General features: G+C 46.3%; 1 protein-coding gene across 1 annotated transcript; it reads left to right on the top strand.

The window, feature by feature from the left end:
- Positions 1-19,521, top strand: GPA33 (glycoprotein A33). Its single transcript, XM_074983489.1, has 7 exons — positions 1-43; positions 8,337-8,488; positions 8,990-9,197; positions 9,624-9,782; positions 16,621-16,734; positions 17,286-17,409; positions 18,151-19,521. Exons 1-7 carry the CDS (start codon positions 1-3, stop codon positions 18,281-18,283), a joined length of 933 nt encoding a protein of 310 aa, XP_074839590.1. The 3' UTR covers positions 18,284-19,521.
- The last annotated feature ends 1,778 nt before the right edge of the window (positions 19,522-21,299 follow it).

The raw sequence follows: 21,299 nt of genomic DNA, 5'->3' as shown, positions 1-21,299 counted from the left end.
ATGAAGGCTGCGAAGGGATCTCAGCTATTCATTTTGAGTGTGGGTGAGTACTGTTTTGGTTGTGTCTTGGGGGAAATGGGTGGAAAAAAGTGAATGTTATGCAGGCAAACATTTGAGTTGTCTTTATGTGTCCTTTGCTTAGTACAACTATTAGTCTGTTTATGATCTGGTAGGTAGGGTGCCAGTGCCTCTATACTACAGTGCTGGGACACACAAAGGCCACTCCAGAAGTCTCTGCAATTTCTGGGTGAGGAAGGGAATGGAGTTTTGTCTCATGGAGGCAAACAGTTTTAAAGCCACTTTAAAATGGTTTCCATGGACGTTGTATAGCCTTTGTCTCAAGAAGTCAAACACCAGTGATTCTCAAACTTCATTGCACCGCAAATCCTTTCTGATGACAAATATTACTACACGACCCCAGGAGGGGACATCAAAACCTGTGCCTGCACAAGCTCCATTCTTCACTGTGTGGGTGGGGTGGTGGGAAGAAAGCCCCTGTGTGTGTGTGGTGGGAAGAAAGCCCAAGGGCTTTAGCCCTAAGGAGGGGGCCTGTAGCCTGAGCCCTGCTGCCTTGGGTCCAGGGATTTGGGCTTTAGCCCTGAGCAGAGGAGCCCAGGCTTTGGCTTCACCCTTGAGTGGAGGGACTCCTCCTTCAGACCCATGCCTCAGCAAATCCAGTGCCAGCGCTTGCAACCCCATTAAAACTGGGTAATGGCCCACTCTGGGTTCTTAACCCACAGTTTAAGAACTGCTACACCAGGCTGCATGTAGCCATCTCATGCCAGAGGTACAGCTCTGCCAATATTTATAAATCAAACTGTCCTTGCCTTTAACACCTCTGCCATCAGAGCCATCAGCTCACAGCTAATGTGGCTCTTAAGGGAGTCCATTTGCAGCTCTTTAACACTGCCACATCCAGCAGCCATCTCTATCAACAGAGAAGCAATTACGCATTACAAAGACAGCTTCTCCACCTTTTGGTATTCGTAGCCATCCCAGGCAAGCCACTTAATAGACTCTTGCACTAAGTCATTTTTGCCGCCTCCTCCCATCCCCTCTTTGCCCCTTTCTGTTCTATGTAGCTGATTTGTCAGTTTTCATTTTTTTGTTTGTATCTCCCTGCAGCCCCTCTAGCCAGAGAGTGTGGGGCTTCAGCTAGGGGAGCAGGGAGGTGGAGCAGTTTGGGGGTGAGGGTCTTTCCCCCACCACAACTCAGATCAACTAGAATAATAATAATAAACATAGCGTTATTATGTTATTATTAATGTGTTTTCCCATTTTCTATGAAATAACTACTATGAGTATATAAACATGAGGAGGTTCAATTTTATATTCTCTCCACAAGCACAAAATTAGTTAGTTATAACACTGCTTTCCCCCTCCCCCTGCCCCCTTTTTGAATTGCCTTGGGTCACCAAGTCTTCCTGAATTGTCAAAATGGGTCTCCCTCTGGAAAAGGCTGGGAACTGCTGTCCAAAAGCCTGTGCCTTCTCATTCCCCTCTGCACAGCCTGCTCCGCTGGTGACACCAGCCTTGACCAGCCTTTGTTTCTGCACACTACTATCACTGTGCCTTTTTTCCATGCCAGCCTAGGCACAGAACTCTGTGATGCTCACCTGGATGCTGCCCCTGCCTTACTCAGAGCTCACTGGAAAGTCTCACTTCTTCCATGAAGCCTGAAGAAGGGACTTGTATGTAACACAATAGAGCTACAAAAACTGCATTCCTCAAGAAGTGGGCACAGAGAGAATCACCAGCTAATGTTATTGATAAAACCTGTTTTGCCCCACCCCAGCCATTCCCCTTGTGTTTGTTCTCACTTCATTATTTCATAGATCACCTCTTCATGGGTGATTCTAGATGGAAAGTTGTTGGAGCAGGAACTTTGTCTCTCTTTTTTGTGATACACCTTGCAACCTGTGCTGGGGACTAGAATGATGATAACGTGTGGTGTTTGCAGTTGCAAACCTATTAATCCCAGGAAATTAGATAGACAATGTGGACCAGGAATAGTTTTTACTAGACCAACTAGTGAAGGGGACAGGTTTTTCAACTTACACAGAGCTCTTCTTTGAGTCTTTTTTCAGCTCAGACCTGAAGAAAAGCTATGTATAAGCTCAAAAACTTTTCTTTCACCAAGTTGGTCTAATAAACATACTGCTTCACTCACCTTGTCTTTTTAATAATAATCAAGGCCACGTAGACTGAATGTAAATCAAGCCTTTTAACACCATTATTAAAATAGTGGAATGGGAGAGGTTTTTGGAAGAACATGTTGAAGCTAAGAATGGGGCAGAATAACCAAAAGAGGACTCAGGCCCGTACACAGTGGTATAGAGAATCCAAAGAAAACACCAGGTCCAGGCTTTGGGAGAGTTCAGATATAAACTTTGGCAAGACGGACTCATCTCTCGCACTTCATTATTAATTTGCTGTATGGATGTAGCACACAGAGGCCAAGGATTCACTGTGTCTCAACCTCTCGCCAATTAAAAAAACGTATAACAGAGACAATTCCTGTCGCGGGGAACTTACAATCTGTACATGGATGTTGACAAGGGTGAGGAATTGTCATGGATGAACATAGCGGTGATGCTGAATGGAAATCTGAGGTATGGGAAAGTCTGCTGGCTCATTCTATTTCCAGGTGATATAAGCAGTATTTTCTTTGCAATTTTGTAAACTTGTTGGATTCACATAGCTGCTAGGATAGCTCCACATCTTGTTAGTTCTATCTGGTGCAAAAAGTTTTGAAGAGATTATCACAGGAAACATGGATGGCTGGAGAGAGATGGATGTTTCTGCTAGTCTGGGAGATTCTCTTGTAGATGAGTTTACGTGAATGTTTCCAAGGATTGTTTGGGAGGGAAAAAAAGTGAAGGATCTGGCGTGTTACACAAGCTCTCAGTAAGGAAACAAAGGCTGCTTCTACATTTATTCCCTCCTGTTGGAGGTGGCATGGTAACAAGGCAATTTAAAGCAGGCTAATGAGGTGCTAATGTGCATATTCAGTGCCTTATTAGCATAATAGCAGCTGCGTGAATTTTTAAGTGCAGACTTCGAATTGCAGATTGATGTATAGATGGGGGCAGCTTCAAAATAAGTGCCTCACTTCAATATCCCTTTACTCTGATTTTGTTTTGTGGGAGTAAGGGAATGTTGAAGGGGGGCGCTTATTTAGAAGCTGCCCCCATCTTCACCACCAATCTGCAATTCGAAGGCTGCACTTTGAAATTCACGCAGCCTCTATTATGCTAATGAGGCACTGAATATGCATGTTAGCACCTCATTAGTCTGCTTCCAATTGCCTCATTACCGCTGATGGGAGGGAGTTAGTGTAGAAGCAGCCAAAGGGACATTATCACCCTTGTACTCAGATTTTCTTTGCAAAAATGGCCTTAATGGTGTCACTAATGACGTTTGAGATGATAAAAACAGAACTTCTACAGTCTAATTAGTTTTTTGCTCTTTGTTCTGTTTCTACACCATTTAGCATTCACTCTGTTATCAAAACAAAAAAGCAGTCATGTAGCCCTTTAAAGCCTAACAGAATCATTTATTAGGTGATGAGTTTTTCTTGGGCAGACCCACTTCTTCAGAGCTGAACCTCGTATTTCAGATCTGAAGAAGTGGGTCTGCCCCATGGAAGCTCATCACCCAATTATTTTGTTAGTCTTTGAAGTGCTACAGGACCACTTTTTTGTTTTGTGAAGATACAGACTAACACGGCTACCTTTCTGTGACTATTCATCAATGTTGTCAGTGTAAAGCAAACGAGTCGTTTTGACTTTCTGGTGTGTCTGCTGCATTTCCTGTACTGCAGGGGTTGGGTGTGCATCCTGTTGTGAAGGGGAGGAGCTGGGCAGGAAAGGTCTTTTCAGTGATTTCTTTAAAAAATGATAAACAGCATTTCTATGGCAGAGCAAAATCTAAATCTAGGGCTTGAAACTTGTGGACAATAGCCCTTTATCAACACTGTACATTGATTGGATTTTAAGGTCCCTTCCCTCTTCAGTTGGATTTAAAATTAGTTCAATTTCTGTTCCAAAAACTGATTTAAGACATGCCACCTGTTTTTAACTAGTTGAGCTGTTTGACAGAGAGCATCTCCCCTGCACAGTTGCAGAATGGACTACCCCATTAAAAGAGCTTGTGAATCAAAGTGGAAAGAAACAGGGCAGGTTAGTTAGTGGTAATCGCTGGATGCAACTAAACAGAGATTCAGAGAGCCAGAAGGACGTGCTGGTGGGGGTGGGGTGGCAGGGGAGGAGGAGAGAAAAGTCTTTATTCTCCGGAGAAAAACTGGATTACGAGCCAGTCAAACAGTCAGACTAAAGACCTAGGAAATAAGTGAGAGGGCACCAAAGAAATCAACCCTTTGTATGGCGGTGCCAGGCAAATTAGAACAATCCTTCACAGTCACATACAGCTCTTTTATTACTGGCTGCTTCTCCTGCCTTTGGGGTTTGGTTTGGCACCTTTGCAACTCTGAACCGACCGTGTTTCTGAAAAGCATAAAAACCTGCAGTAAATGAGAGCCTTGGCTTTGGCTAGAGGGGGAGGAATCGCTGTGACTGTGGAGTGCTTAGGGCTGGGCAGTCATTCTCCATCTCTCTGGCGGTTGGGCGAATGACCTGTTGGTGAACCCTAGCTGGGTGGAACCAGCCTCCCAGGAGAGACAACGGAGTAAGAATAACCTGTTCTACCGGAAGCCATTGGAACACTGTGGGTGCTTCCTGGCAGAGTCGAGATCCTGTCCGCTCATTCCTCCGGAGAGGCAGGAGGGACTTTGACTACCTGAACTAAGCAAGCCAATGGCTTTCTGTGTGCGTGTGCGTGTGCTGGGGGAAAGGTTGAAAGGATGGGCAGAACCATCTCTGCTTTTGTGCACACAGTGCTGTTGTCCTGGGTGCTCCAGAGCAGCTAAAGTGCTGATAGCAGCTGCAATAAAATAATAATAAAAATACTTTGCCCTGCTGTATCACCTTCCTTCTGAGGCTGTCAGAGCACATCACAGCTGTGGATGAATTAATCTCCCTGTGGGGGAAGGGACTACCTACCCCATGTTATACATGGTGATACAGGCACAAAAAGTGCTAAGTGACTTACCCAAAGTAACAAAAAAGTCAGTGGCAGAGTAGGGAACAGAGCCTAGGAGTCCCTGATTGTTTTCTATTCTAACCATCAGCCCCCTTTTCCTCGCTGTTTGTTCTGCTTTTATTAGGGAGACAATGGAGGAGAAGAGAGGACCAGGAGATGCAGCAGGCAAGAGGGAGGAAAAGCCAAGTAGCTGGCAACTTCCTAGGCAATCCTTACACGTACGTCAGGCAGGTTCAGAAGGTGCTGGGAACAGGGGTGACTGCCAGGCAGCAGTAGAGGCTGTTTGCTAAGCAGGGGTGACTGTGTGTCATACTCTCCATTGCAGTGACCCTAAGAAGGAGTGGTCACGAAGACTCTGATCACACAGGACATTTCATAAGGAAGGTCTGAGGCTAAAGGGACAGTTTCTTCTGCAGAAGCTTTGGCGGGAGTGTGTGACGAAGGGAGGGTGTGAGCTGAACCAAAGAGGACAGCAACGTACAGTCAAAGGCAGAGCCCATTAGAGAAGGTTTTCCCAAGTTTTACCATTGCTGCTGCCTTTCAGAGAGGAAATGGCTCCCAGAACTAGCTGTTCCTGTTTGTCCACAGCCCAGCTCTAGCATCCTGAAGTTTTTTGCCTAACTCATCCTAGCAGTCCTGGTCTTACTTCTTCATGGACACAACATCCCTGTATGTAGCACAGGCAGGTGTGGTCTGCAGGCACAACATTTCAAACTCCCCCCACCCCCACTCTTATAATGTGACCATGTCACCAGACCTACAGGAAAGGCCCCTCCGTTCTGAAACCTTCTGCCACCCTCCTCCATCCCCTGCCCTCCTTCCTTGAAGTCTGAAGCAAGTGCCTCAGTATAGGAGGATGGCCTGCTCTTCCCCACCCATCTTCTCAGGCAGCTGGCCTGTTGTTAGGTCTGCATTCCCTCTCTGCTGTCAGAGCCTCACTGCTGTTCCAGGGGTCCCCTGTGTGTGGCATCATACCCCAGAATCCCGGGGGACTTGAGATCTTTCCCTGTGGCTCTTACCAGAGAGGAAGGAATGACCTGTAAGCATGGAAGAATGTCAGTCCAGAGCAGCACCAGGGTAAAAGGAAGTAGCTGTGGGATCCAGACAAAATGATTCTGAGCCTCACCACCACATCCCAGGTAAGATCTGCTGGAGCTTCAGGAAGGCAGCTAAGGCATTGTAATGACTGCAGAGGTGGCAGGGAATGGATGAGGATAAGCAATTTTTTTGGCCATCTCGAAAAGGGATTTGTATGTCAGGAGTTGGACTGGTTCTCATTTACCCAAACCTGATCTTTCCACCCTACAATAAGCACAAATGAACATTCCTGCTGCTTGTTTAAGCACTGCACTAACAGGGAAAGTGGAGTCTGGTGGGGGACTGAAGGACATGGGGAAGCAGCTCTCTGCAAATCAAGTTCCTGCTCTGATATCCTGGATCAGATTCTCTCAATTTAGATTGCTCATCTTAGTGACCATCACTCACCTCTTCTCCATACTGGTCAACTCCCAGGAATGCATATTCAGTTGCTTGTACTATGGGATATCCATATGTAACCACCCACTGGTGGACTCAAACCTAGGACCATCGGAGGCTAGCGCTTGAGCCTCTACAGCAGCGGTTCCTAAGATTTTGAGACGGCAACCCATTTTGACTATTCTGTAAGACTTTGTGACCCAAGGCAATTCCAAACTGGGGTGGGAGGGGCGTTCTCTCAGCTCCAAACTGACCCCCCCCACATCCTCCGGCTTAAACACCTCTCAACCCCAAACCGCTCTGCCCACCCCCACACTTACACCCCCCTCAACCTCAAACTGTGCCCCCACACCTACCTCACATGAGCTCCACTGCTGCCCCTCTGCTGCTTCTTCGCCAGGCCACTGCTGCTTCCTCTGCATGGCTCCCCCCAGCCCTCCTACTCCCTTCTCCCACCTGCAATGCAGGCAATTCCCTGCCCTGCTGTGCTGAAATGGGACTCAATTTAATTGGTTTAAGGGCAGGATCCCTCCCACTGGCCATTTAAACCAATTAAATTGAGTTCCATTTCAGCATCGCAGGGCAGGGACTGGGAACTGGAGGAGGAGTCAGGCAGCAGCATCCAGATCCACCAATGGCTCCTTAAAGAGCCACATGTGGCTCAGAGCTGCCCAGCTAGTGACCCTTACCAAATCTAATGATGACCCTTGTTTGGGTCCCTACCTATAGGGTGGGAATCCCTGCTCAACAGTTTGAGCTAAAAGCCAGCTGGTGCTCAGCTAATGCTGTAGAGGTGACTCATTTTTTTTCTCTGTGTAAGTGGTCTAAGTGCTACTACATGGAATCTTGAACCACATCCAGCAGGTGTGTGACTTACACATACTGCAGCTGACTTTACACCTGGGATCCACCACCTGGAATTTCCAAGGAAATCCTGTGGGACTATCTAAATCAGCCCCTAGGGATAAGATGGTGATGAAGAATCCACTCTGAGAATTAACCAGAGACACAACTATCAGTAATTTCAGAAGGGGAAAAAAATCACAAGAACATGGACTTTCCCCCCAAAGCTAACGTTACAGATTCACCCACTCCAAATTCACAGCGAATGTTCAGTTTTCAAGGAGTGCAAAGATGACACAGTCTGGAGCTGAACAGGTAAGGCAGCTAAACAACAGCAACTTGGGACCAGCTCCTACAGATTACCAGCCAGCCACATCCTCCTCTCATAGTTTCCCCAGGGCCCAGCCCCTTGTGGATGTTGGGATTTTTTTTTTCCAGTAATACTAACTTTGGGGATCTGGTCTTGGGACAACTCACTGAGGACTGCTGCTTGGGTGGCAGGTTAGTCCACAGAGGGACTCTTCCAAAGAGATGGTGTAGAAATAAAGCCCAGCCTCTGAAGCACGATTCACTATGGTGATTGAGAGTTGCCCATGTGACCAATCCCCTGCAGATAGAAAGATATACTCCCTACCCATTCTCAAGCAGAGGTCTTTAAGTTCCAGATTGACAATGCCCTGGCTGGGATGATTTAGTTGGGCTGACCCTGCTTTCAGTAAGGGGTTGGACTGAATGGCCTCTTGAGGCCTCTTTTTAATCCTATCATTCTATCATTCAGAGATGGTATGGTGCAGACTCATATGATACCCAAGGATAGGGTCCATTCTAGCCTGGTTGAATACAGGTCTCTCCATAGTACCAAGAGAAGCATTTCTTTGATCGGGGGAGGTTGACTGTGTTTTTGTCTCTCTCTCTAGTTCTGGTGGCTGCCCAGGCTCTCACCGTGAGTACAAGCATCAAGGAGTTAAAGGTAGCAGCAGGCAATAATGCCACCCTCCCATGTGAATTCCAGACCGCTGCTACAATTGAGAGCACAGATTTTGTTTCCTGGAATAAAAAACCTCAGGAGGTAAATCACAAGAAGCATGAGAACATTTTGGGGATGGCAGAAATGTGGTTCTCAAGGAGCCTCAGGGCTCTCTTTGATCTGTGGTGGAGGGTGAAGAGGCCTTCTGGGCTGTCGTTTGCCTCAAGAAACAAGGGGCTGAGGTCTTGGTTGTCCTCCTGACTGCCACGGATTCATTGGGTGACCACAGGCAAGGAAATGGGCCTCCCTCGTTCTCCTGAATTACTGAAGGATTGCGGGGAAGGAGCATGAAGGGGTCTCTGCAGCCATGGGATGTTGCACCTGTATGTTGAAGGGAGAAGAGGCCCTGCAGGATATCAGTTGGAAGGCTCCAGGCATTTTTCTTGGCCTCTGGGGGCAGATACGAGGGTATCTTGAGGAGATTAGAGAAGAGTAGGTCCTCTGCTTTTCTTTAGCTCCTGTTCTTCCTGTGCCCTTCTTAGGCTTGTGGACACACATTGCAGAAAATAAGCTTGCTGTTTGATGTCCCCTTCTTTATTACAGGAAAACGTTGTCATAAAGTATTTTGATGGCTATGTGTACGAAAGACAGGATTATAAAGGCCGTCTGCAATTCCCTAGTTCTGCAGTCACAGATGTCAGCGTCACTCTCTTTGGGGCAACCATGGCAGACAACGGAACGTACACATGCACTGTCCAGCTGCGCAAAGAACTCCCCAGTGCCTCTGCAGTGATAGATCTTTTGGTCCTTGGTATGTCTCTTGACTCCTCTGCCCCCCCAAGTTAGGAATGACCCAGGGCCCTAGCTCAGTGATGGGCAGCACTACACAACCAGCCGGAAGTGATGTCAGTGATTCAGGAGGAGTGATCCACCTCCCACTTACCCCTGATCCAATGATTCATGGAAGAAGAATGAGCCAATGCCAGATATTTCAGAATAAAGCATAAGCCACCCCCCATCGTGCATCTAACTACATTATGGTGTACCAAGGCTACATTGTTTATTAATGATGTGGGAAAGTAATGCATAAGTCTCAAGATTTTATGACTGACTTGGGTGACATGGAAGGAGAGGACAAAAGGGCAGGGATGTATAGAAAGAGAAGTCTCCAGTGACCTCTCTGTATATCTGTACCACACTGCATTTGCTTAGGCCTTTCTCTTTCCTTTGCCTCTAGTGGCTCCATCCAAGCCAGAGTGTAAAGTCATAGGGACACCAGAATATGGACAGACCATTAACCTGACCTGCAACTCCCATGAGGGGTCTCCAAAGCCCGAGTATACCTGGCAAAGCTTCAGTGTACTGAACCAGCCCCGATCACTGGTGTCAGCAACAGGTATGTGAGATGCAAGGAGGCCAGATGATGGTGCTTGCTGCAGTTTGGGAGCTGAAACATTTTGAACTGAGGATTGACAGTGCATTTAGACCTTCCAAGAAGGTCCTTTCACAAAACAGGACTTTTATCCTCCTAGGGCAGGGTTTCCCAACCTAAGGGTCGGGACCCAAATATGGGTCGAGATTACATTTCAAAAGGGTCACCAGCTGGACTGGGCAGCTCCACAGGTGGCTATTAAGAGCCATTCACGCTGCTGAAGTGGGTCTCAATTTCTTAATTGGATTAACAGCCGTCAGGCAGTTAAGCCAACCAATTATGTTGAGAACCATTTTGGCTGCAGGGCAGAAAACTGCAGACCTGAGGAGCAGCACCCAGCTCAGGTGAGGTGCGGGCCTGGGCCTGAGCTGATCAGAGCTGATCAGCTCCCTGGCTTCCAGCCTGTGCAGGAGATTGGGGGGGGGGGGCCCTGCAGACCCCAGCAGACCCCAGCAGGGTTCCTGCAGCTGGTGCTGCTGGTTGGGGCTCTGCGCCCCCAGCCGACTTCCAGCTGCAGGGGTCCCTGTGAGTGACTCTGAGCCCCTGAGTGTGACTCCTCAAACCCCTGAGTGTGGGGTTTAAGCTGGGGGCAGCGGTTTGGGGATGAGTGTCTTTCCACCACCACAGCGCTGACTAACGAAAGTAAATGTAATGTTGTTTTATTAATATATTTCCCTTTTCTATGAAATACCTATTACGAATATATAAACACAAGGGGGCTCAATTTGATATTCCTGCCTCAGGTGCAAAATTAGCTAGTTACAGCTCTACTCTCCCACTACCCGCTGTTTTGGAATTGCCTTGGGTCACCAAGTCTTCCTGAATTGTCAAAATGGGTCCCCGTCTGGAAAAGGTTGGGACATGTGAATAACTGAGGATTTTCACCTCAAGGTCAGTGATTTGAGCCCTGCCAAGAGCTAGCCCAAAAGTAATTACTACACAATGGCCTCTGTACACACGCACACGCACACACAGAGGCAAGTATCGGAGAGGTCGCCGTGTTAGTCTGTACCTTCGAGAACAACAAGAAGTCCTGTGGCACCTTATAGACTAACAATTTCTCTTAGTGGCCACATCTCTACCCTGCCACAACTGACACTATTCGGCCCCCTTATTGACATGAGGCGCTAGGCCAGGGAAGCAAACTGACCATGGAGGCTGAACATTTCCACTCCCAGAGGTAACAGCCAACGCGCCCGCTAATATTTTTCCACCCACGTGCAGAATACATTGTGTGCATTGAGGTACACCTGAATGTGCACCGCCAGTAGAAACATGCGACTTAGCAGTGGGCATTCTGTAAATCAGCTGAGTGGCACCTGAATTTCTCCGGAGCAGCTGCACAAGCACTGAGCTCACCTGGAACACTGGCAACTGCCCAGCTCAGGGCTGAGAGCAGGTGGGTGGAGGCTGTCAGGACAGTAACTGTCACTAGCACAACAATCACTTTATTTTTAAATAAGCATCCACATGGAGTGGTTAAGCTCCTGAGAAGTGGGAGCAGGGAAGGATGTCTCCAGAGGTGATGAGGGGGTGCAGCCGCCTATCCCACACCGTCAATCAGAAACCTATAACAGGCCTTTAGGCATGATTGCCAGGTGCTGCTGTGTGTTTCCTGACCAGCTCCACAACTGAGACTGGCTCTGTGTTTCAACCTGCCGTTGACGGATTCAGATCCGGTGCTACGGTGAAGCTGCACAGATGAGCTGAATAGGATCCTAACCGGGAGGGGCGCAGACATTTTACCATCTGAAAATTGCTTGTGTGAATGCCCAGGAGGAAATCCACATGGAGTCCCTTGTTCACTTGATTGGCCACTGGGTGGTGCCCCTGCCTCAGACATGGCAGCTTTTGTCTTAGCTACCACCATGCATTTTCCTAAAGAGAAAAGGACCCCTTTGAACTCTTCTGCCTTCATTATTCTCTTCCCCTGGGGCAGGAATTTGTTCTCATCTCCTTGCATTTGATACTGATTTGCCAGCAACATGCTCTCCATTAAAGGTGCAGATGGAATTTTCCCCTCTGGGATTTAGGGCGGAGAGTGGGTGGCTGTGAAAGGTGTTGGGCTGTCAGGGTAGCTGTAGGTGAGAGATGCTGGAATGTATGCATTGAAGCAATGGTGCGGGCAGTGTGGAATTTCTTTGGAATCTATCCATTCTGATAATGAGGGGACATCTGCTTTTCTCAGCTACCCTACCTCTTTCCAACTTGTCTCATAGGACAGGCCATTTATTGACCCATGTTTAATATCTTCCTAGGAATTTATTAGTGTTTATTACAAAACATTCAAAACAGATAAAAATCAGTGCAGTCAAATTAAGTTCAGTTTTCTAGGTAAACACTGAGGTAAAAGAGAACAACGAGAAGTCCTGTGGCACCTTACAGACTAACAGATATAAACTGAGGTAAAACTGACTCTCTGCTCCTGGTTTGTTCGTCTGAAACATTCAAGACACTACTTGCTGAACCTCTCTAATCCAGCACCCTTGGGATCTGACTGGTGCCAGTATTGTTTAGTATTAATCGGTATTGTTTAGCAGCATTACCAACACTTCCATGTTCACTGGGCTGTTAGAAGACATTTAGGGTAAATCACAGCTAAAGAACAGCACAGAACACTGAGAGCCAGGACTGGTGGCTGGAAACAAACTTTATGGGACCACAGGACACTGGGCCACACCCATGGTAAGTGGTCATCCAGCTAACTAAATCGTGCTGGACTACAGATGTTGCCAAATGAGAGAGTTCTGGATTACAGAGGTTTGACCTGTATTATATTCTATAATTCAGGTTCTTTTTCTTTGTTTTTGACTTATTTTAGCATAAAAAGCAGGTACAGTAGGACCCCCAGGTTATATGAGGGTTGCACTACTGTGCAGCCCTTGCATAACTCAGATTTCATGCAAGTTGGGAGTCAGGGAGCCAGGAAGCAGGTGGCAGCTTGGCTCCCCTGGGCTTGCAGGAGCTGGTGGAAGCAGGAGAGAAGCCGCGCTAAAGCTGTGGGGGAGCCGGGTGGACAGAGAGCTGCTGTGGCATCCCCCAGTTGGGGGAGTGGGGGGCTGGAGCGGGGAGCTGCTCCTTTCAATGTGTACTTAACTTGCATTAACATGAGTTAAGCACAAATCAAAATCGCACTTATTGGAGGGTTACTGTACACTAACTTATTTGCTTTGCTGACAAGTATTTGTGCTATCTGTAAAGCTGGTGATGTATATGGACTGGGTGTGGGATTGACAATGGTACACAGAGCAGTCAGGATGGACTGATTTAAAATCAAAGTAATTTATATCATGACTTAAGTCACCACGTGGAAATCCTCGATCAAAGAACTGATTAAATTCAACTTTTCCACTGATACTTTAGTAATTGCTTAATGAAAGGTTCATCCTCATTGGTTGATGCAACCATTAAATCATGTTCTGGCTTTACACAAGATTCAGTACATCTTTTTGCTACTATGGAGGTTACAAGGCTCTAATAACTAAACATTTATTTAAGCAAATACATATAGCTTATTATTGTTAGATTCTTATTAATAGGACAGTTTAGTATGTTAGAAAGTGGTGAATGATATATTCTGATTTATTAGATAATTTTTGCTCATGATTTGTGTCAAGCTGCATTAGGAGAGTAACTGGAATTTATTTAAGTGTACAACTGCATATAAAATATATTTTTATTTTTTAAAAGCCCTTACTGTGATGTGTGATGTGTTGTGCTGCATTTATAAAGCCTGACCTTAAAAGTTAAGAAGTTTTCCTATGATGTTTTCCTTAAATAGAAAAGTAGCCTTTAAATCAAAGCTTTAGATAGAGGCCCATAGATTCGGTATTTTTTATATTTTAGGAGATTATGGTAAGTTTATGGCTTAACCTATTTCATATAAAATCCATATTTCTTTTTAAGCAGGCTTATTTAACGCCCCCCCCCCCAAAAAAAACCCAATTTAAATAAAAAGACAAATACATTTTTCAAACAGGAAAAGCACTGATTTTTATCTGCTCTGACATGAGCACTTGGGTCATGGTTCTTCTCACCAGCTCCTTGCCCTGGAGACATGACAGGTAACCAAGCTGTGATCTCTCCTTGTTGAGAAGAAACCTGAATCTGGGGAGTTCTGGCACTTCCACAACTAGGTGAAAAAAAACTGTAAAACCAGAGCATGGCTTTTGTAAAACTCACCATTTTTAGGTGGGGGGGAAAAAAGGATGATTGGTAAAAACTGGAAATGAATGGCCTTACTCACAGGACATTAATGCTCTACTCTATTCATTTTGGGAGTTACAGCCCAGCACCGTATGGTATGTTGAAAGCTCGCAATGCTATGATGCCCAAAAATGGCAGCTAAGAAAGGGACACAGCTAAAAGGGCCTGGGAGAAAACAAAGTGCTCACTGATCAAGTTTGCAGATGAAATAGGAGTTGGACGTCAGAGGTACATAATGAAGAGGACAAGTTGCTATTTCAGAGTGATCCGGATTACTTGGCAATCTTTGTGCAAGTCAACCCTATGAATTTAAAGATGGCTAACTGTAAACGTATACATTTAGGAGAAAAGAATGTAAGCCAGATTTACAGAATGACGAACTCCATGCTGGGAAGCAGGGACTCCAAAAGCTTTGGGTTCATGCTGGATAATCAGCAAAAAGTGCACTCCCATTATGATCCTAGAGTGAAAAGGGCTAGTGCAATTCTTAAACGTATAAACACCAGATCTCAAGAGAGGTTATTTTGCCTTTATTTCCCACTGGTACAATTGCTGTTGGAATCCTGTGTCTAGTTCTGGTGACCTCCATTGACGGAAGATTTTGATAAACTGGAAAGGGTTCAGAGACAAATGATGAGAATGATTAAAGGATTATAAAACATACCTCTTGGTGACGGAGCTATTTCTACCTTTCTATTTACCTTAGCAAAGAGGTTAGGGACTGATTTGGTCACAGTCTATAAGTACTTAGATGGCAAACAAATATGTTAATAGTGGGCTCTGCAGCCTAGCAGAAAAAGGTGTGACATGATCCAATAGCTGCAAGTTGAAGGTAGATTAAAAATTTACCTTATTTTCTGTCTGAACTTAATGCTTGGAATAATTAACCCTGGGAACAATTTACCATGGGTCACAGTGGAGTCTCTGTCACTGATGATGTTTAAATTGGATGTTTTTCTGTAAGATTGGCTCTAGGAATTGTGTTGGGGGAGTTCTGGGGCCCGTGTTATGCAGGGAGTTGGAATAAATGTCCCCTTTGGCCCTAGAATCTAAGATTCTGTGAAAGAGGACACGCAGGTGAAAGAGTGGTGCCAGATGATGTGCTTAAAAATACTGCTCAAGCCCACTTTAAGAACAGTGAGCTGACCCTTTTCCTACAGATGGTTTAACAGCAGCCATTGGTAAAATACCTGATGTGCCAGTGAGTGGTATAAAGGGAAGCACCTTGAATAAAACTAAGTTTTTAGAGAGGAAATGATAAACTCTGGTTTTTAGTACTGAGCTCCACTAGCTCAGGACAAGGAAGGTGCAACCTCATGACAATCCTGCCAAATACATGATTGCTCTCCAGGATTATTTACACAGCCTGAACGGCCTTTGCCTTACTCTGACTTGTTTCCCAGTAGCTCCCTCTACTGGCAGATAATTGACATTGTGACCTCCTGAAAGCTGGCAAGCTGAAAAACCTTACACACCATCATGTGCCAGCAATGCCCCACAGCAATTTACATTGGCCAAACTGGACAGTCTCTCCATAAAAGAATAAATGGACATAAATCAGACATCAGGAGCGGTAACGTACAGAAGCCTGTAGGAGAACATTTCAGTCTCCCTGGACACTCAGTGGCAGATTTAAGGGTGACAGTCCTGAAACAAAAAAATTTCAAAAATCAAATGGAGAGAGAAATCTCTGAGCTGCAATTTATTTGCAAATTTGACTCCATTAACCATGGATTAAACAGAGACTGGGAGTGGCTCGCAGCTTACAAAGGCAGTTTCTCTGCTCCGGGTGTTAATATCTCCCCATTAGATGCTGACAAAGGCTCACATCCCCCTGTCTGATCTGACTTTTTTTTTCCCTCCTTTGATAAGTACTGTTGATACTGGGCCATTTCCACCTTGCTGAATGGACCTTGTCAGCTCTGGCCCTCCCTCTTACCGGGACCCCATTCTTTAAATACCCCTCTGAAACCCCCCCCCCCAACTCATGCATCTGATGAAGCGGATCTTTGCCCACGAAGGCTTATGCTCCAAAATATCTGTTAGCCTATAAGGTGCCACAAGACTTCTTGTTGTTCTCGAAGCTACAGACTAACATGGTCACCTCTCTGATACTTACAAGACTAGTGACTAACACTGCTACTGCTCTAAAACTAGTGTGTTAGCTCTTTAAATGCCTCCTTCTCTGAGACTCAGCTGCCATTCATACGCCTCCTGACAGTGATATCTTTTGTGACACAACATACAAGGCTGCTGGCCACAAATAAAAGAGCAGGACAAACTTTTTCTGAACTGCATTCCTCCACAGCTCCACCCCCAAGTGCAGCTCTGAAAACAGCTGAAAATTAAATGTATTGCCAGTAGCCAAAGGGCACATTTCTGTTTAGGCTTCCTTCTTTCCTAGGAAACTCAGGGAGGCAAACTAATCTCACACAAGTCACAAAACCAGCCAAAAACTGCAACAATGTTTGGTCGTTTTGAACACGGGCTGGATTTGAAGGGGCAATTTCCATGTGAAGAGCTCCTTGCACCCAGTCCTTTCCTTGAGCTAATCTTCTACATTTCTTCTATTTTGGGGGGTTGTATTTTGCACCAGGACAGCAGATAACTCTGAAGAATGTCTCTGCAGACACCTCGGGCTTTTACATTTGCACTGCCACCAACAGCGTTGGACAGGAGTTCTGCAACATGACAGTCTCCGTTGTACCTCGTAAGATGCTACTGGCTGTTGGGCATCGCAGGGAGGTGGGAGGGAAACATATTCACAGACTAAATGCAGATGAGAGACTGACAGTGGAGTGTAGATGAGTATCGGACTCACTCTTCCAAGAACAGCCCTGTTTCGTATCTCCAGAATAAAGTTCATTCCCCAGCTTGAAGGACTAACATTTAGACCTGTCTGTAATAGTGACAATAGTGTAAGTCTGTATCTCATTAGATATGGGATTGAGCCACAAGGTTAAGATTTGAACTTGAGCAAGAGTACGGGAGTGTTCAAATCTCACGAGTCTGGCTCCATTTCTGTCAAAGCAATCACTCCTGCAGACCTGTCTCTGCTATCTATAGGATCAGTGCAGAGCCAAGAACCATTGCTGCCACTAAAAGGCGGTCCAGATCTATCATTATGTGTCTGGCACTCCCGGAAGGGAGTGGGGTTTGGTCTGTGATGGGTGTGAACCTGCCCGGATTTGAAGTCATTCTTGGTGCATGCAGGTTGTTTTGTCAACCCTGCTGTGATTGTGTTGTTTTTTCCCTCCATAGAATCCATGAACATCGCCCTCTATGCTGGTGTCATTGGTGGCATAGTTGCTGCCATCATTGTCATTGGGATTTTGGCCTACTGCTGCTGCTGCCGGGGCAGCCAGGAGAAGGAGTATGAGATGACGTAAGTGCCTTTCCCTGGAGAAGTAGGTGGGATATGTGAGGGACCCTGAGAGGTAGAATGTGTTCTCGTCTCCTCTCTGCAGCATGGGTGCACGAGGGCTGGTGGCGGGACAATGATGTGGAACATTGGTTGATCGTGCCCAGGTTTTATCTATTGCAAAGGTGATAGATGTAGCCCAGGAGAGGTGAAGGTGCTCTGCAATCCCATCTTCGCCACTGCAGTTTGCCTCTCAGTTCTCATTTACCACATCGGTTCTGCCCTTATGGGTCCCTTTGTGATTGATGTCCTGTAAGCACCATACAGGGGGCAAAATGGAGTTAACAAGCCCAATCGGGAACCACCTGCTGGTATCTGACGTTCAGATCAGTTCCCTCATTTCTCCCCCGTCTCTGCCCTTTCTGTTGCTGTGGGTCACAGTTAGCCTAGCCACTCTCACTGGCTGCGTCACTCCTCAGTCCAAAACGAGTAAAGCGTCACTGCCCCGTTGAGAGATTACAGATACTTTAGTCTTTGCCTCTCCCCACAAGTGCTGTAGAAATGGCAGAAGGACAGTCCCAGCTACTCCAGCCCCAGCAAGAAGCAATGTGGGCCGAGGGTGCTCAAACTTAACTCCAGAGAACATTCCCGGGGGGCCAGTGGAGCACCTCTGTCTCAGGAGTGAAGAATATTCCTAATGAAAGTTAATCAGCATCGGCTAACATCTCTCTCTCTCTCTCTCTCTCTCCATTGACACTGTTTCAGCGAGCAAGGAGAGGGGGAGCCCGTCAGGATTCGGGGACCAGACGAAGAAGAGTTTGAGGATGAGGAGGAAGATCGGAGGCCACAGATGCCACCCACCAACCCACGGACAGAAAGTTTACATGCTGAGGCATAGTCACCACCATAGTAGAAGAGGCAAGGAAGAGGAGACTGATTTAAGTAGTATGGTTTACCCCAGACTGGTCTGATCTCAGTTGTGGCAGAGATTGTAAGTGTCTACAGATTGGGATCTGGTTCTTTTAATCCTCCTGGCACATGCTTAATGCACAGTAACCACCACCAGAAATAAGTAAGACACAGTGCGGAAACAAAACTTGTTTCCCTGGACTAGAACCCCCACTTCATGTGCAGTACTCCCCCTCCCATAGAAGAGGCTGTATCAGGTTTAGTTGGAGAGCAAGGAGTAAATCCCTCAATGCAAATGACTCTGTTATAATCAGATCCGTGGAAGGTTTGTTTAATTAACTGGGGTCACCGGAAAAGGGCAGACTTGCTAACTCAGGTACTTTGGTAAATGTCCCAGCTTTCAGCCCATAGCATGCACTGTATTAGCCAGTCAGGGACAAGCACAGTGGCTTATTCAGTACTGGATCACTTTAACTTTAATTTGATCTTGAGAAGCAGGCTATTTTAGAAGATGTCAGGGTTCTTCTTAAACTTTCACTAAAGGGGGCTTTTGTATATAATCAAAAATATGTAAGAAAAATATAGACCATGACTCCAGCTCACTGCCAGGAGCCTCCGCTGGGAACAGCTATTGCATTGGTACTAATGGGACGTCTAGAATCAGCAGAACTGACTATTTCATCTTACTTTTTGTACTTGCAAAGCTTTTTCTGTACCATATAGGCATTGTCTGCAGCAGCTGGACTCTCATCCATAATTGGCAGTTGGGAGGTATAAGAGCCAATCCTTCATCATGCCATTTGCTTTTGCACAGAACAGACCTGTTCCCATCCTAAGGATTCTACCTGTGCATTTTCATGTCCCACCCCAGAGTCCTCTATTCTTATTCCCCACCCCAAAAACAGAAGAGGTAGACAGAGGGTCATCTTCGCTTCATATCTGGAGGGGAAATATGTTAATATTTCTTCCAATGCTGCCTGAAGGAAGCAAAGTACAGATCAGCTCACTCAGCAGAGCATCACTACCCCACCTTGTACTCAAAACTGTCACACATTCCATCTCTCGCCAGCTGTTTAGGAGCTACCCTCAAACTGGCATTTGCAAGTCCCAAAAAGAGAATTCTTCATTCCCTCACCACCATTCTCCTGTTTCCTGCTTCGAGGACAGGTCTATATTTTTCCAAAGGTTTTTACAATATTAATTTTATAGAACTAGCTAAAAATCTGATAATAAATGTTTTTATTGATACAGTATTATTCCTTTAGTCTTGTATTGTTCCTTCGCCTTCAGTGACTTTACAGAGGTCAACAGCTTCTCAGCGAGCATTTTCTGGTCCTAAATTACACAATCTACCAAAAGGCAGCATTTCCTGGGTCCTCACATAGTCAGTCTGCTAAATACACACAGTTCGTTTACAGCTGACACTCAGAAGAAATTTCCATTGTACTCTTTCCAATTAGTTTTAGATCATAAGTGTACCCACTACGGCTGTTTTCAAAAATACCTACAAAACCACCTCCTTGAACTTGAACTGGAGATGCTAAAAGTCAGTCTCAGAAATACACAGATCAGATGCATGACAACCAGAAGCCTCAGCCATGGGCATAACATAGAACAGCTTTGTTAAAAAGTGGGTTTTAGGCTTTGCCTACACTGGCAGATGTAAAGTGTGGTCAGTTACGGCGCTGCTCACGGAGCACTGCAGTGAAACCACTGCTGTGTACAGACACTGTCAGCCGCCAGAACCGTAGCGTACCAGCACTAGCAGTGGCACTTGGAGTGGTGCACTCCAGGCAGCTATCCCCAGGAGCACCACTTCCTGTTCCGCCACTGAGGCTTATGGATAGGCAGATGGCGGGCTGTGGGGATTCCTGAGTCCTGTCCCAATGCCCCTTGGTGCATTGCTTTTTATCCCAACAACCCCTGTGGTTCCATTCGCGTTTGGTGCCATTTTTCAATAGGTTTTCTGCTGCGCGCTCTGCCTCCTCGTTCCGCACGAGGGGATCCCAAACTGTTGAAGAAAATGCCGATTGGTCTCACTCGCACATTAAGAATGGCAGAAGAATTATTCCTTAAGATGTGAAGTGATCAGGAGGAGTTGGACACTGAGCTTGCCACATATTGTACATAAGAGATGAGGTATTTTTGTGGTACTCACAGAGGTGCTGACCACAGTGGAATGACACTTTTGGACTCTGCGGAAGCAAGCACTGAGTGGTGGGATCGCGTCGTCGCGCATGTCTGCGGTGATGAGCATTGGCTGCAGAACCTTTGGATGAGGAAAGCCACTTTCGCGAGAGTGTGTGATTAGGGTACTGCCACCCTAGGGTGCAAGAACATGAGAATGAGAGCTGCCCTGCTGGTGGAGAAGCATGTGGTGATCACACTGTGGAAGTTGGCTACTCCAGACAGCTATCAATGAGTCGCCAATCAATTTGGAGGGGGAAAAGTGACTGTTGGACCCCTGTTGATGGACATGTGCAGGACCATCAATTGCATCCTGCTGTGAAAGCCCATGACTCTGGGCAAGGTGTGTGAAATTAAGGATGGCTTTGCACAGAGGGGCTTCCCTAACTGCAGAGGAGTAATAAATAACATGCACGTTCCAATTCTGGCACCAGACCACCTAGCCTCGGAGTACAATAACCAGAAGGCATATTTCTCCATAGTACTCCAGGAGCCTGTGGATCACTGGGCAGTTCGTGGACATTAATGCAGGCTGGTGTGGAAAGATGCATGATGCATGAGTCTTTCAGAACACTAGTCTGATCAGGAAGCTGTAAGAGGGGACTTTATTCCCAAACCAGAATATCATTGTGGGGGAGTGGACGTGCTCATTGTAATGCTAGGTGACCCGACCTATCCCTTGGTACCCTGGCTCATGAACCTGGGAGCCAGGACTGTAGAAAGAAGTGGTACAACAGGCTGAGCAGGTGGAGACTGACTGTGGAATGTTCATAGCCTGCGGGTGATGTTTGTAGGGGGGAAATGAACTTGACCAATGA

Source organism: Carettochelys insculpta, chromosome 1 (assembly GCF_033958435.1).
Source record: "Carettochelys insculpta isolate YL-2023 chromosome 1, ASM3395843v1, whole genome shotgun sequence".
Classification (NCBI taxonomy): Eukaryota; Metazoa; Chordata; order Testudines; family Carettochelyidae; genus Carettochelys; species Carettochelys insculpta.
Note: the sequence above shows the minus strand (reverse complement) of the source record. Positions and strands in the feature narration are given on the sequence as shown.